Source organism: Nyctereutes procyonoides, unplaced genomic scaffold (assembly GCF_905146905.1).
Source record: "Nyctereutes procyonoides isolate TBG_1078 unplaced genomic scaffold, NYPRO_anot_genome, whole genome shotgun sequence".
Classification (NCBI taxonomy): domain Eukaryota; kingdom Metazoa; phylum Chordata; class Mammalia; order Carnivora; family Canidae; genus Nyctereutes; species Nyctereutes procyonoides.
Genome location: NW_026575044.1, coordinates 38,928,965 through 38,944,812, shown reverse-complemented (window position 1 = coordinate 38,944,812; position 15,848 = coordinate 38,928,965). Strand labels below are relative to the sequence as shown.

Below are 15,848 nucleotides of genomic sequence, written 5' to 3'. Positions count from 1 at the left end.
AAAGCACTTTCCCCCTCATTCTGGGGGCACCATTGACCCGAAAGCTGGCGCGTCCCTCACGCCGCGGTGGCCGCGCAGGGCTGTGCACAGCCAACTCCTCTCGTGCCGCACCCCCCCCCCCCCGCCCCCGTAAGTGCGTGTGTAACTGGGGGCGGAGGAAAGTGCTGCGCAGCCGGATGGGTGTGGGTCGCCAGCCAGGTCAAGCGTTCCGCCACCTCCGCCCCTCCCCGTGCGTCCCGGGGCGCGGCGCCCCCTCGGTGGACTCGCCCCCACTCCTAGGAAGGTCCTCGCAGCTCGGCCCACACCCGCAGGCTGCGCGGCGCTCATTGTCTGCCCCGGCGGCGCGCTCCCCTCCCCCAGCCGCCCGAGGTCCCCTCCCCACCCTCTTTTCTCTCCTCCCCTCGCTCCCTCCTCCTCCTCCACCTCCGCCTCCTCCTCCTCTTCACCTCCAGCGCCCAGCTGCTCGCACAGCGCAGTTCCGACCCACAGCCTGGCACCCTTCGGCGAGCGCTGTTTGTTTAGGGCTCGGATGAGTCCAATCAGGAGCGCAGGCTGCAGTTTTCCGGCAGAGCAGTAAGAGGCGCCTCCTCTCTCCTTTTTATTCACCAGCAGTGCCGCGCAGACCCCGGACTCGCGCTCGCCTGCCGGCGCCCGCAGCCTCTCTCCGCGCTCGGGAGCACCCTCCGCCGCAGCCGTTCTCCATGCGCAGCGCGCGCCCGAGGTTCGGCTGCTTTCTCGCTCGCTCGGGCTCCCCTCTTTCCTCCCCCCTACCCCCTAACCCGTCGCGGGCCCCTCAGCCCCGGGCTCTCCGGCCCTCTGCGGGCCGCGGTCGGCTCGGAGGGTGTCTCCCTTCTTCTGTCGCGGCTCCCAGGTTCCCGGGACACCGCGGACCAACTTCTGCTGTCTCTTCCTCTCTCTCTAAAGCGCTTATCTGCGCGCAGCCTTATCTCCGAGTTATCTGGCGCAAAGGGGCGGGAGCCGGCAGTCAGGCGGGCAGCGAGACTTCTTTCTTGCTATCTAGACCGGGTCTGCGTGTGGGCATTAATTTTAGTATGGTTATCTCCGATGAGCCGAAGCGATCTGGAAAAGCAGCTCGGAGGAGGCCCGCCTGGCTGCATTTCGCCTCCCTTCCCCACTCCCTCCGCGTCTCCCCGTCTCTCTTCCTGCTCTCCCCTTTGGGGTGGCCTCGGCCCCGGGGCGGTCTCACGCCCCCCGCTCCCGCCTCGAGCCCCCTCCCCCCCCCCCGCATTTCCCCCTCCTTTTCTCAGCGCTCCGCTCCACCCCGCTACGTCCGATTCCGGAACGGTCCGGCCTCTCCGCGGCTGGGGATGACCACGGGGTGGGCGGGGGTGGCCCCGCCGGCGTGAGCGCACGCGCTGGTGGCTGCAGGCGCGAGCCGTGCCTAAGGTGTGCGGCGCCACGGGGAGGAGGGTTGGGCGTGAGACTGCGGCCCCGCGGGCACCCAGCAGTGCCTGGGCCCGGAAGGTCGGAGCCTGCGGTCTCCGCCCCGGCGCCCCACCTTCCCTGGGCTGCAGTACACTTCAGTCTGGAGCTCGCGTTGCGTCCGTCCAGGGCGGTCCGGGGAGCTCCGGGGAAGCCGGTGTGGGAGAACGCGGCGGTTTCGTTTTCGGGGACAGGTTGCCTTCCTTACGCTAATGATTGTCACTCGGGCGGACCGCACACTGAGGCGTCCCGGGCGGGGACTCCCGCAGGGAGGCGGGAGAAGGCAGCGCCGACGAGCACAACTACTTTAAAAAGTTCTTTTGTGCGCATCGGCCGGGAGAGAGCCACTTTGGGGCGGAAGGGCAACCTCGGCGGGTCTCCCCGTCACCCCTGGGAACTGGCGCGCGGAGATGGAGGATGCTGCGGAGGGGGTGGGCGGCCGGGCGAGGGGCCCCGGGCGGTGCAGGCCGGGCAGGGCGGATTTCCCGGGCGGGGGAGGACCCCGCGGCGGATACCCAGGCCCCGCTCCCCTCCCCTTCCCCAACGCCCCCCACCCGCCCCGCCCCGCCCCGCGCCCGCGCCCGGGCCGGAGACGGGATGTCGGAGGAGTCTCCTCAGCTCGAAGAGGCAGTGGGAGCGAGGTGCCATGCGGCCTGCGCGTTTGGTAACCCTTTTTGATTTCTCCTCCCGTCCCTGCCCCCCCTCACCCAGCCTCAGGAGCTAGGAGTCAGCTTGGAGAGGCGCCGGACCGTGGATGGCCTTGACTGACGGCGGCTGGTGCCTGCCGAAGCGCTTCGGGGCCGCCGCCGCGGACGCCGGCGACTCCGGAGCCTTTCCGGCGCGGGAGCGCTCCTCGCCGCCTTCCCCCATCTCCTCGTCCTCCTCCTGCTGCTCCCGGGCTGGGGAGCGTGGCCCCGGCGGCGCCGGCAACTGCAGGACGCCGCAGCTCGACACGGAGGCGGCGGCGGGACCCCCGGCCCGCTCGCTGCTGCTCGGCCCGTACGCCTCGCATCCCTTCGCGGCGCCCCACGGACCTTCGGCGCCCGGGGTCGCAGGCCCCGGGAGCGCCCTGTCGAGCTGGGAGGACCTCCTGCTCTTCACTGACCTCGACCAGGCCGCGACCGCCAGCAAGCTGCTGTGGTCCAGCCGCGGCGCCAAGCTGAGCCCCTTCGCGCCCGAGCAGCCCGAGGAGATGTACCAGACCCTCGCCGCCCTGTCCAGCCAGGGGCCGGCCGCTTACGACGGCGCGCCCGGCGGCTTCGTGCACTCTGCAGCCGCCGCCGCCGCCGCCGCCGCCGCGGCCAGCTCCCCGGTCTACGTGCCCACCACGCGCGTGGGCTCCATGCTGCCCGGCCTGCCGTACCTCCAGGGGGCCGGCGGCGGGCCCGCCAACCACGCGGGCGGCGCGGGCGCGCACCCCGGCTGGCCGCAAGCCTCGGCCGACAGCCCCCCGTACGGCAGCGGGGGCGGCGCGGCGGGCGGCGGGGCCGCGGGGCCCGGGAGCGCCGGCTCGGCCGCCGCGCACGTCTCGGCGCGCTTCCCCTACTCGCCCAGCCCGCCGGTGGCCAACGGCGCGGCGCGGGACCCCGGGGGCTACGCGGCGGCGGGGGGCGGGGGCGCGGGCGGCGTCGGCGGCGGCGGCGGCGGCAGCCTGGCGGCCATGGGCGGCCGCGAGCACCAGTACAGCTCGCTGTCGGCCGCGCGGCCGCTGAACGGGACGTACCACCACCACCACCACCACCACCCGAACCCCTACTCGCCCTACGTGGGTGCACCGCTTACTCCCGCCTGGCCCGCGGGACCCTTCGAGACCCCGGTGCTGCACAGCCTGCAGAGCCGCGCCGGAGCCCCCCTCCCGGTGCCGCGGGGCCCCAGCGCAGGTAAGCGGAGCGCCGCGGCGGGGCGGGGGGCCTGGGGCTCTGGGGCGCACGGGGTGAGGAGCAGCCCGTCGCCTCGGGCCCTGTTCCTGGGGCTTTTCTCTCTGGGTGCCCCGGGAGGACTCGCGGAACTCTGGCAGGGCCACCCAGAGCCCGGCAGTCTAGGCGAGGGGCTTCAGTTGGGCGGATCGTTGTTTCAGTCCCTTGCCACGAAGGAGACTCAGTGCGCGTAGACGTGTCAGTGCCTCAGAGAAGCTCGGGGGACGTGAACGGGGAATGGGACGGGGAGGAACTGACAGGGCCTGAGACTTGTCACAGGCCCTGATTTCCCCAAGCAGGAGAATAGGACTCTGTGGAGGGCGGGCGGGGGGGGGGGGTCAGTTTAGGAAGTGTTGATTCACCCCTCCTCGAATACGGTCTCACCCAGTTCAGCTCCCCAGAGGTGAGGAATTGTGTGTCCCTCAAGGAGAGTATTTAAGAGCTGCACAGTGGAAAAGAACCTAAGGAGCCGGTCGGCTTCCTCCTAGGTGAGAGGGAGAGTAGAGAGGCTACCCGGACTGGTCAGCCTCCTGACTATCCCGAGGGAAAGCTGGCGGAGGGGTCCTTTTGCTTGACATCAGCTGAGCAGAACTGTCTGGGGTTGCTGCTGCTCCTGCCCGGCCCCTGCCAGGCTGCCCCCCCCCAACGCCGCCCCGGGATCCTGGAGCCCCCACATCTCTTCTTCCTCCAGAGCTCAGCCCACCGACTTTTCAGTTTTCCGGGCCACCCAGACTTTCATTCCAGTGTCTGGGGGCAACGCTGGGTGAACTGGGAAAAAAACAGTGGTCAAAATACCTGGAAGCACCCCCATTTTGAAAAGCGTTTTGTGCTCAAGCAGAGGAGGTTATAAACGGTATTGTCTGGCCTGACAAGGCCCTCTTGCTTCTTTTCTCGGCAGCTGCAGCACTCTGGGTCCTTCTAGGTGCGTTCTCAGGTCTCTTACTTTGTATTTAACCTGTCTGATAACCCGACAGACTCCTAAGACAACCTTTTGGGTGGGGGGGTAGGGGCTGTCGTTTGTTTGAGGGGAGGTGTGGGAGTCACAGAGGTGACAAAGAGGCAGGAGGCACGTCAGCCTAAATTATCCTACCTGGTGTCTTCACACTCCAGATTGGGGTTTTTCATGGAGCCTCAGTGCTCGGTTTTTGGGACAAGCCTTTTAGGGGCCCTAACTAGTAGGAGAAAGTGATGAATCGCCAGCCCTGTATTCAAAAGACATACTGGAAATGCCAGGGGCCCCAAAGTGAAGGATGTGTCTTGAACAGCCCTGCTGGTAACACTGGGAGGGTGCAACAGGCGTTTTGGTAACAAGTTCTTCCTTTCGTTCTCTACTTCCTAAGATTCTGGTCTCAGAATTCGCTCTTTCCTCTGAGAAGCTGGCCCTGGAGACATCTTCACCATTGTGTAGAGTGGGTGTGCAGAGCCCTGCTGAGGAGAGACTTGAGAGCAGAGCAGCATAGGGACGCACGGCTGGTTTCCTGGCAGGAGCTGAGGGACTGGAAGATGAGGAATCTTCAAAGAATGGGAAGGAGGTTGGGGGTTGTTAGGATGAGGCTTTTGTCAGCCAAGAATCCAACGGGGAATCCGAAAGGGTACAAGAGTTGGGTTAGGGGCGAGATCCTACAGCTCTACCTGTTTCGGGACACACCTTAGGCTGGTCTCCGTACCCCTCTTCTCCAGTCTTCTGGCATTTCACAGGACTGAGGAAGAGAAGTAGTCCCAAAGGACATAATCGGAGTCTTCTGACGTTTAAAGCAACTTCTTTAGTATAGAAAATCTTTTCAGGGGCCGTAAGCGTGCAATTGCAGGCGACTTACAAATTTCATTTTAAACCTAGCTTATTCTTTCACCAACTTTTCAACCTTCTGGATGGGACATTGCAAAGTCAGAAAAATCTTCCATAGATCCAGCATATGTTAAAAACAACCAAAAAGGGGAAGGGTTTTGGGAATACACACCTTTTGCCTAAAGAGTCTTTTAAGAAAGCAGGAAGCTACTGAGAATCAGCCAGGCTGGGAGTGGGGGAGCAAAAGATCTAATTTTGGTTGTCCTCAGAGGTGTTCTCCTGCGAGGGAAACCTTGACCTCCAACCCCTCTTTCTCCTCCTAGCTTCCTAGCTAGATTTCTCCTTCTCCACTTTGATGGTTTAAAAAAAAGCGCCCCCCAAACGGACCTTTGTTGAAGGCACTATTTTGCCTTCTGTTTGGGCAGAAGGGCTAAAACCCGAGAGCACTGAGCCTTTTCAATCTACACAGTGTGGAGGACTCCAGTTACCTGCTCCATACACCTCTCCCTGATTTTGGTGGTGGATGGGTGGTAGGGAATCCTGGGGTGATTATGCTGAGTGCTTGAGTTCCCGAGACCAGCGCCCTCCTAACCTCCTGCTGAATTGTGTTCCATTCTTTGGGTCCTGGGATGGCATTCCCTGGCCATACCCTTCTCCCTGGAGCCTCTTATTATTATTTTTTTCTAGGGGAATCCAAAGCAGTTGTGTTGGGAGACGATGATGAGTAGGGGGGAAACTGATGAACGAAAGTCCAGTGCAATCAGATTTTCTAATTGTTAAAAAAAAAGTTTTTCTTATTTTAGTCCGTTGAAGGATTATAGCTGCTTGGTAAGTGGTAGGGAGAAAGTTGGGAGCTCTAGATTCGATTTAATGAAACAAACAAACTTCCTAAATTTTATTTATCCAAAGGGGCTTTTGGTTTTCAGATGACTAAAGAGATTTACCTGGAGAGTTCCCACTGTCTTCTCCTGGGAACTTTTATTGTTTCCAGCCTGGGGGAAGGAGGCCAGGCATAGGGCTGGGTTCTCCAGGGAATGCCCCACTCCTCTATCGAGAGGGTCTCTGATAGGTAACATTTTAAAGTCAACAACTAAGACAAATACCTTGTTTAACTTCAGTGTCCTTGAAGTCCTGAGCATTTTACTGATTACCGTAGTCAATAGTGGCTTTTAGGGTGGAGAAGAATAAATCTTTGTGATGTGTTGTAAGTCGCGGTATCCCCGTGACAACTTTGAACTCCAGTTATGTAGGATGCTAGTTTCTTTTAAACTTATTTCTTGAGGAGGAAAGAGACTTGTTTTGTAGCGTAAATTGCATTAATGGACTTAGAGAGTATTCATGCCCAAAACATATTTAAATATCTTTACAAGTAGTTGATGGTAGGAACAAGCTGTACACTCCTCGGGAATGAGAAAGAACATAAAGATTTGCTGGCACACATCTTCAAATAAAGCTTTAAAATGTAACATTTATTTACTTTAAAAATTGATGCAGAAATTCTTGGTAAAGCCACATTTGGACATTTAAGTCCTTTATAAATAACCCTAAACAAAAGGATATTTTTATTTTTTATGAAGTTTATTTTAAAAGCACTTTTTAAATTAGTAAGTACCCATCTCATTTTAGATAGTATTTATTTATTCATATTTAACAAATTTAAGTGGAAGTAATAAATATTACAACTATTTACTCTCAAGATTTTTTTCTTAATAACAGGCTTGGGTTAGTTGTAAACACCAAAAACTAACCAAAAGCAAAATGACAAACGCAATTCAGATAGATTGCCTAAACTGAAGTTCAGTGTAGGAAAATATGAAAGTTTTGTTGAGTGTTACTAAACGATTTTAGTAATGTCCTGAATCAAGAAGATATCAACCGTTCGTAGGAATTTTGCAGATGGAAGCAGTGGAACTCAGAATATTTTAGCGTTTGCTCCTTGTGGCGTGAGAAGAAAATTTAACATTTATCTCGGTGCTTGTTAATGTTGGTGCGTTTTTCCCCCTTTGGGAGACCGGAGTCATTTTCTAATTAATGGATAAAGTGCCTAAGAACATATTTCTAATTTCACTTGTCCTTTTTTTTTTAATTGGAGAAAAGGAAGGGTGACAGATACAGTAAATACATTAAAATAAAAATTACGTGGGATAAAAGTAATAAGGTAGCCGGCCTGTATCTCAGGTTATTTGTGGGTTTGGTTGCAGGGGTCAGTGATCAGTGTCGATATTGTATGGCTGGTTGGGGTTTGGCAGGTGGTACACTGTAATTATGATGGATTTCAGTTTTGAAACGCTTGGGAACAGCCGGAAAGGAGGGGGTCAGGGGACCCAAACCAGCTTGCCCACAGCTCCTCTCCATTCCGAGGTCCTTGGAGACCAGGCAGAGGAGATGATTCGGGCTCGGCCTCCAGCACCATCTCCTGCCACTTTTCTTGGGGTTCTCCTGGGCGCGCCCAGGGCTGCAGAAGTATTGGATACAGGCTCAGCGGATCGATAGAGAGACGACGGCCGGCTCCCGGCTCGGCCGCCGAGCGGGAAAGACCCGCGGGGATGGAAGGGCGCGGGCGGAGGCGGGCGGGAGCTGGGGCCCGGGCTGCAGGGCGCCGGGGAGCCCGGGAGGGGCGCGAGCGGCGCGGCCTCACCGGGGCTCCCGTCCCCGCTCTCGCCGCAGACCTGCTGGAGGACCTGCCCGAGAGCCGAGAGTGCGTGAACTGCGGCTCCATCCAGACGCCCCTGTGGCGGCGGGACGGCACCGGCCACTACTTGTGCAACGCCTGCGGCCTCTACAGCAAGATGAACGGCCTCAGCCGGCCCCTCATCAAGCCGCAGAAGCGCGTGGTGAGTGCGAGCGCCGCCCTCCGCTGCGGCCCGGGCGCCCCCGCGGGAACAGGTGCGGCGGGGACCCAGCTGGGACCCAGCTGTGCCCTTCCCGCCCGCGAGCGCCCGAGGCCGGGGAGCGGAGACCGCCCTTCCCCACATTTCCACCTAGGGCAGGACGTCTGTCAGTGCGGCAGGAGCAACGTGTAGGAGCTACATTTTTTTTTAAAACAAGTCCGTGTGTATATGTCTCTAGGTGTACTTCTAAATGCACTAGAGTCATTGTGGAAGGAGACACAAGAAATTAGTAATGACGGTAACCTCTGGGGAGAAAAAACTGAGTACACCGAAACCAGGTCAGATGAAGGAAGGGGATGTTTTTCACTATGTACAGTTTGGTGTGGTTTGGATTTTATTTTTGAGACTCGAACCCCCTCCCTCTCCCCTTAGAGTATCACAACCACAAACCCACACTCCCTTTCCCCTACACCCTCGTTCAGGGTTCCTTTGATTCTGTTCCTTATACTTTTGGATCCCTTTTACCTCTCCTCCTGGGAATGAGCTTGTAGCCCCAAATTCCATCCTTCTTTTGGATTGTCTTTGAGTTTGATCAAAACTTACTCTCACCTTTGTTATTTTGAAATCTAGCTGTTCAGGAAACTACATAGCACTTGGGGGAAAAAATGCAGTCTTATGTGCTTCCCAAGTTGGGGATTTTCACCAATCCAAACACATTTTAAATGTATTCTATGTGTTTTAAATTATGGGAATTCTGATTTTTTTTCAGGGATAAATCTCTTCAGAGTTAGGGGTGGTTTTAGGAGAGGGCATTTACTGCTGTAGTGATTAGAGAAAATAAATGAAAGTGTTCACAGGCCCCACTGTAGGGCTAACATTTGTTTAACCAAGCACTCATACTCTTAATACCTTTTAAAGTAAAATATTTTACAGTGAGATGCCAGACATCTTAAGTATCCAAGTAATTTATTTAATTGTTATACTGTAATTAGCAGGAACAAATGCTACACATGTTGTTTGTGTTAAATAGATTAGGGTGAAATTGCATCACAATGGAAGTCTGACACCTTAAAGAGAAGCAATTAGTTTTATGGTTGTTTTGTTTTTAATGCATTTAAAATAAAGTGGCTGAGGTTAATTTAATGTGGGTATGTGCCTTAAACTTGTTAGAACCTCCTGCCGCTTGAAATTGTCTTCAGAGGGCATCCTTAACTTCAGCATCTGACTCCCTATGGTTTTCATTTCTTATGCATCATATTTAAAAAGTAGTGGCCAGAAACTATCCCAAGAAGTTTGTCGTTTTGGTGTGTCAACAGTGAAACTGATTTTTTTTTTGGAAAGGTACATTGAGCTGAATACTAGCTGAGTTCAGCAAGATAACCTTTTCTTGAGATTGAGGGGAAAACTGGTAGAAGAGTAGCTGATTAAGTTCTAGTTGCATTCTAAATCTGATCTAGTAACACCCATTATTTAGATAGTGCCATTTGTTTTGTGCACTTACCAGTAAAAATAACTTAACAGAAAAGAGTTTTTGACATCTTCAATTTGTTGGTTTCCCTTCTGTGTGGCAGGTGTCTTGGCCATGACCAAGGTCAGCCATTGTGCTTTGTAAATGGGTTATAAATGATACCAATTGAAGGGTGTGTTCATCAATTAGTTCTTGTGGGCTTCTTATTTATGGTTTTGATGGATCTAGCTTAGTTCTCAGAATGTTGAACCCAAGTTTGTTTAGCTAGCAGTCCAGAACCAATCACTGTGAATTTGAACTTGTAATATATTGCAAAATAAGAGATTTATGGTGTAACTTGAATTCCTTGTCAGTGATGAATATAACTGAGATCACTTGTTACAAGGAACTTTTATAACCCATTCACCTTCATTTCACATGTTTATGGAGACTGGCTTCACTTATGATTTGCAGTTGACGGTCATAAAGTTCTTTGTTATAATGGTAAATTCTGATAACAAGTTTACTTCACATTGGCTTCAAATTCCACTGGAAACTGTCATAAATGGCCTGTTTATAAAATGAACCTTCTTGTCCCTAGTTTACTGATTTCACGTTTATGAAGAAAAAGGAGTGCTCTCCTAGGAAATTATTTTAAAGGAAAGAAACAAATCTCGACATGCAAAAAGTTTTGTTTTTATCATTTTAACAAAACAGTTCCACAGATGGTTTGCCTGTCAGCCAAGCATGTTCATTTCAACCAAAAGTCAAATCGATTTTTCTTAGCATTGACTTCTTAACAAATGTTGTAGTGCTAAGGGTTTGCCAGTGTCTGCTTGTTTTTATGGCTTGTCTGTAAAGAATAATGCTACAGTCATCAATAGGATGTGAATTGTAAATGCAGAATTCAATTTTATCTTTTAAATATGTCAGCAAAGGATTTGGTAAATCTGTCCTTTAACCTGTGAATATTCAACACACCCCCAGTTCGTATTTTTGTTGTACAAGACTATTCTTTTCTGAAATTAATTGATGTAGCTAACTTACCAAATTCTGTTGAAAAAATTTTCGACTTATTTTGGTCCTTGGATTTTTCCCTCACAGCTTCTTTACTGAAGTCATAATACTGTTTTAGTTGCCTCTCTAGGTAATTTAAAAACAAATACAGATTTTGGCCTTTTGGAGAGAAACTTATACTAGCTTAAACCCTTCTTTATCACTCACACATAATTTAGATGAGATAAATTCCCTCTTAAGGATGTTATGGGCATAAAGGTCACATGGAAATCGGAATGACAGTGCCTTTTCTAATATCATTTAAATCTTTGTATGAACAGAAGTTGAATACCGTACTGATAGGACAAAGAAAATATATCCCTATCACCGTAAATAAGACTGCCAGCATTAAAACAGTGCCACAAAATTTGCTTATACTTTGTAAAAAGAATAATACAAAAACTTAGAGGCAGCAGGCAACCTTGCAAATTATGATATATATTACAATATATTTCTTTATAAAAATTTTGTACATTTTACAAGATCCGTTTCTTTATACCTGTCAGTCTATCTACCTGACTGCCTGCCTTTCTAAAGTTTTTGGGTTATTCCTCTGCACATACCTGAGAAATAGACTTGATTACAAATGACAAGTGGAGACCACCCAAAGCCACTTAGGACACTGGCAGGCAGTTTGTGATTGTGTTTCATGACTCTTATAATTCAGACCTGAAAACAGTGAGCGCAGTTATTGGCCAACATTGTCCTGGTTATTCTATACGCTGGGAGAATATCCTGGAGCAAATCAAACAATGTGGGATGGAGCACCCTACATAAAATTCCAGTTTCTTGGTTCAAGAAGTTCAGTCTAATCAGACTTTAATTTTTTCCCTATATTTTAAAATTATTGTAAACAAAAGATCCATGCTTGCTGATGACAGGGAAATGATACGTTGATGTATATGGCATATACATAAAGTCATTTATATCTGTACACTTTCTTCTGCTACTTTTTAGCCTTCCTCCCGGCGGCTTGGATTGTCTTGTGCCAACTGTCACACCACGACCACCACTTTGTGGCGCAGAAATGCGGAGGGTGAACCTGTGTGCAATGCTTGTGGACTCTACATGAAACTCCATGGGGTGCGCCACGTATTGTGCTCATGTGTATACGTGTTTAGAATCTTATTTGTACATAGTTTCAGTTAAAAAAAAATCAGCCAAGGAGAGGGGATAAAAGTGAAGAATCTGATTTCCTATATGCACGTTACTGAGTTTAGGATGTTATTAATTATAAACCATTATCTTACATATCAGTAAGAAACAAAGAAATGCTGCCAGTTAAACTGCCACACATCCATTTTAAGACATCTCAGTTTTAGAAATGCTAAAATGTGAAAAATGTGCATTTTAGAATCAATAACATAGTAGTAACTTTAAAAAATATGTATATACTACAAGAAAAAAAAAGCATGGCACCAACCAGAAATGCATAACTAGTTTATACCTTAACTTTAAATTTTTTGATGCAATCAAGTACATTTATGTCAAGGAGCAATAATATATTTGATAGTTATAGTTAGCAACACTGTCCTTCATTTGGAGGAAACCATGAAATATTATAAACACATCAATCTTAAAAAGGAAATTAACCTTGTATGTGTAGGAGGAAGAGAATACACAATCTCTTTGCAATAAAAATATGTACCTAGTGGTTTTACTCTGTGATTGAAGTTGTTTAAAACAATAAACAGTAAGTTGAAGGAATAAATTTTCCTTGACAAGTCACCTCATTTTCTCTGAAGGAATCTGCATTTGCTGGGGAAAGTATAGTCTTTGTATAGGTTGGGATCTATTGAGTGTGTATAAAAATTGACCGAAATTTATGGCAACTTCTTTTAAATGAGGGCTTTCAGTTCTGATGTTGAGTCTTTAGTTAAAGTTGAGTTTTTCTTCAGTATAATATTTATTAAACTTAAGGCCTGTTTGAAATTCTTTTTTTTAGGTGCCTCGACCGCTTGCTATGAAAAAAGAGGGAATTCAAACCAGGAAAAGAAAACCTAAGAACATAAATAAGTCAAAGGCTTGCTCTGGTAAATACAATAAAATGCTATTTGATTGTAAAGTATTGGCCAACTGTAACGGTCGAGTATGTGTGTATTTATGAGGTTAATTTTGACTCTTGCAGGTAGTAGCAATAATTCTGTTCCTATGACTCCAACTTCCACCTCTTCTAACTCAGATGACTGCAGCAAAAATACTTCCCCTACAACACAACCAACAGCCTCAGGGGTAAGTGTTAAAGCAGTACAGACACTTTCTAAGCTAGTGGGTTGCTCTCTAGTATATTATCACAAGTTTTATCTTATCTGGTAGTACAATAATCTAAACCAACAGTTCAGTTTAGTTAGCTGATACCTAGGAATAGTTTTTAGAGGAGATTACATTTGAATGTCAACAAAATGACAAACCTAAGTACTTTACAAACCTCTTAATTAAGATCTATATCATTTTTTATGGTTAAATTAACCCAAGTAAAAGCAAGAAGTTTTGGTGTGAAGTGCTTGAAGTTGTTTTATTTCCAGGTTTCTGTCTCGAGCTGCTTGTATAGATGTATTTCTGATGTAGATCAAGAACACTATGAACTCAGGCTTTATATATCTCGGTGCCCAAGGCATTTAAATTTGCTTATCGTAGCGACTCCATCTTTTTGCCTTTCTTCTCTCTTTTTTTTTAAGTCATTTCAAAAAGCAAAACTCATCATAATGTGTTCTGTGCTGCTGTAGTCACTGATCTTACCCACTGGCCTTCTGCTTGGGGGCCCTTGCCTTCTAAGGCACCTTCATTGTACCTTGGCTTATTTCAGCCTTGCCACAAGCCTGGGAGCAATTCGTGTTTTGAGTAATTCACACCCCTAAGGATAGGGATGCCTGGGCTTGGTGAAGATCACAGTTTCTGTAAAGGTGTGATTGAAACCCAGTTTTCCTTGAGTGTTGAGCACATTCCGCCGTAAATTTGTTTTCCAAATTTACCTGGAATGCTCTTTTAATGATCGGGCCTTACCCTGGACCTCAGTGTGATCCGGAGCGAGATCTGGGCCGCAGGACTTTTTTTTTTTTTTTTTAAGGATTATGCTGAGACTGGTTTAAGTCAAAACACCAGCATTAAAATCCCTATTTACTTAGTAATTGTTTTTTACATTTAGCTTTGCCCTGTTTGGGGTACTTTGAAATGCTACAGATTCCTGGGCCCCACCCTGGATTTTCTGAGTCAGAGTCTCTGGGGGTGGGGCTTGGAAGGCTGTGTTTTTGCATAAGCGCCCCAGGTGAAATTGAAACTGTTGCCCTCGAGGTGTCTTTAACCTGGGTTCAGGAACCACAGAGCCGGTTTCTTTTCATTGTATTTTGAATGGCTTAAACAAGCAAAAGGGAAACATTAAAAAATTTAAGTTTGATATTTCTGTCTTTCCTCCATCCCAAATTCTTTTGGCTTTTTCTTTTGCTTTAATGATGCAAGAAGTATGTTCAGTTTCACAAGGCAAAAAGCCTTTCTGTCATTTTCATTTGTTGCAGATAAGGTGTTAAAGAAGGCTTCTAGCCTTTTTAAAGGTGGACTCTGGTGTAAGATTTTTTTTTGTTTATTTATTTATCTTTTACAAAAGGGTTAGTTGTGATTTCAAGAGTCTATAAAGTGGCTACTTGTGTGGGAATGAAAAGATAAAGATTATTTTAAAAATATTCTTTATGTCCTCAGTCCTCAGCAGCACTTAGGTAGTAGCTAAATGAGGCAGGTAGTAGCTAAACGTGCTGGTTTTGAAAGCACTGGGGGAGCCGTCAGGATTTTTGGCTTTGGTGTTGGTCTCTTGTAGCTGAAATAATCACTGCCAGCTTTGGGTCACTTTTGTTTGTTAAGGCCGGCTTAAGCCTGGAAAAGGCCAAATTTGAATGATAAATGGCACCGAAATACAGGCATTTGCCCAACAATGGACTTGGGGGACTCGGGGTTTGTTTTGCTTTCATGGTTTTGTGCTGTGAAATTTCAGAACTGGCTATTTGTGAGTCTGATCGGTTGTCCTCACCGGACAGGCGTTGGGGAGAAAGTCGGGGAGGGGTCTGGCTCTGGCCTGCCTGGAAGAGGGGGTCTCAGGAGCTGTGCTGGCCATCCTCCGCCTGCTTTGGGGGCACCTCCTACCCGGGGCCTCGCATGCTGGAGGCAGCTGGCCGGTCCTCACCCCTCGAAGGAACTCTCTGTCCTGCGCTGGAGGCCGGGAGGCAGGGCGAGCAGGACTTTGGAGGTTGGTGGAGTCTGAGAGCAGTTCCAGGCGAGGTCTTGGGCTATAAGCCCCCAGCACTCCTTAGCCCAAGCAGCGGCCTGCGTGGGAGCCGGCAGTGTGAGCTGCCGACCAGGCAGGGTTTGTGTATGAGTGAGTGTGTGAGCCTGCAGAGCCCCAGCGGCCTCAAAGGCTTCCCAACACCTTTTCCCAGGGCAGGGGGCACAGACTGCCTGCCTTCTCCCTATATACAGGGACCCACTCCTCCCTCTGGCCTGGGTTCCACAGGCACCTGGGCTTTGGGGGTTCCCTAGTCCGCTAGCCCACCACACAGGTCTCTAGCAGCCCCTATGTGACATGGCTGTAGTGGGGAACCAGGCCGACAGGACAGAAGCCCATCTGCTGGCTGCCTTTGGAAAGTGTCCCTTCCCAGAATAATTGTAGACCCTAATGGGGAGACCCTAGTCTCCCCAGGTGACTACCTATGGAGGAGTGTGTGTGCCCCATGGTCCCTGAGTACCTTCACGGCCTTCTCTGGGTGGAGACTTGGTTGGTGTGTGCCCTGAGGAGCCTTGAGGAGGGCCTTGGGGGGCGGAGAGCAGGGAGCTCCCTGCCACTGGGGGAAGCACTTGAGAAAGGTGGCTGTGCCCACAAGATGTGTCCTTTTCCCCATTTTGGTCAGTTTATGATGTTGGAGGGCAGCTGGTGTTGTGCCAGGATGATTACAGGATTTGGGGAGGTGCTGTAGGGTGAAGAAAATGTTGCATCCGCCTGGCAAGGTTGCGGCACTGGTATGCAGTACGCAGCACCCTGGTTGGCTCGCCCTGGTTAAGCCTCCTTTGATGTCCCGCTGATCTCCAGTGTGGCCCTGTGGTTGACGTGGTGGAAATGAGTAGTTCAGGGTTATTTCACTTTAAGAGGGTCAGCCGAGCTACAAAACAGTCATCTCAGGCATACTCCCAGTGGAAGAGTGGAACTGGGGGGCCACAGGTGTAAGTGGCAACATAGCTGCCTTGCTCATCTTTCCTTAATGGTTGTAATAGCAAGGAAGTCAGATTGTTGCAGTGGTCCACAGCACACCTGCTGTTCCTTTTTAATCCCGCCACCCTCAGAAAAGCAGTGTAGGAGATGATCAGTAGGCGTTCCCAGCAGGCTCCTT

At 50.3% G+C, this 15,848-nt stretch overlaps 1 protein-coding gene across 3 annotated transcripts in view; it reads left to right on the top strand.

Annotated features, from left to right (window-relative positions):
* The first annotated feature begins 490 nt into the window (after positions 1-490).
* The window catches only part of GATA6 (GATA binding protein 6), a 32,523-nt gene continuing 17,165 nt past the window's right edge, over positions 491-15,848 (top strand). Inside the window, exons 1-6 of one of the 3 annotated variants that reach the window (XM_055324090.1) lie at positions 491-721; positions 2,155-3,323; positions 7,813-7,979; positions 11,437-11,562; positions 12,425-12,512; positions 12,608-12,711. In XM_055324090.1, the coding sequence (XP_055180065.1) occupies positions 2,198-3,323; positions 7,813-7,979; positions 11,437-11,562; positions 12,425-12,512; positions 12,608-12,711 (1,611 nt within the window). In that variant the 5' untranslated portion in view covers positions 491-721; positions 2,155-2,197. The other 2 variants (XM_055324092.1, XM_055324091.1) reach the window with 2 other exon arrangements.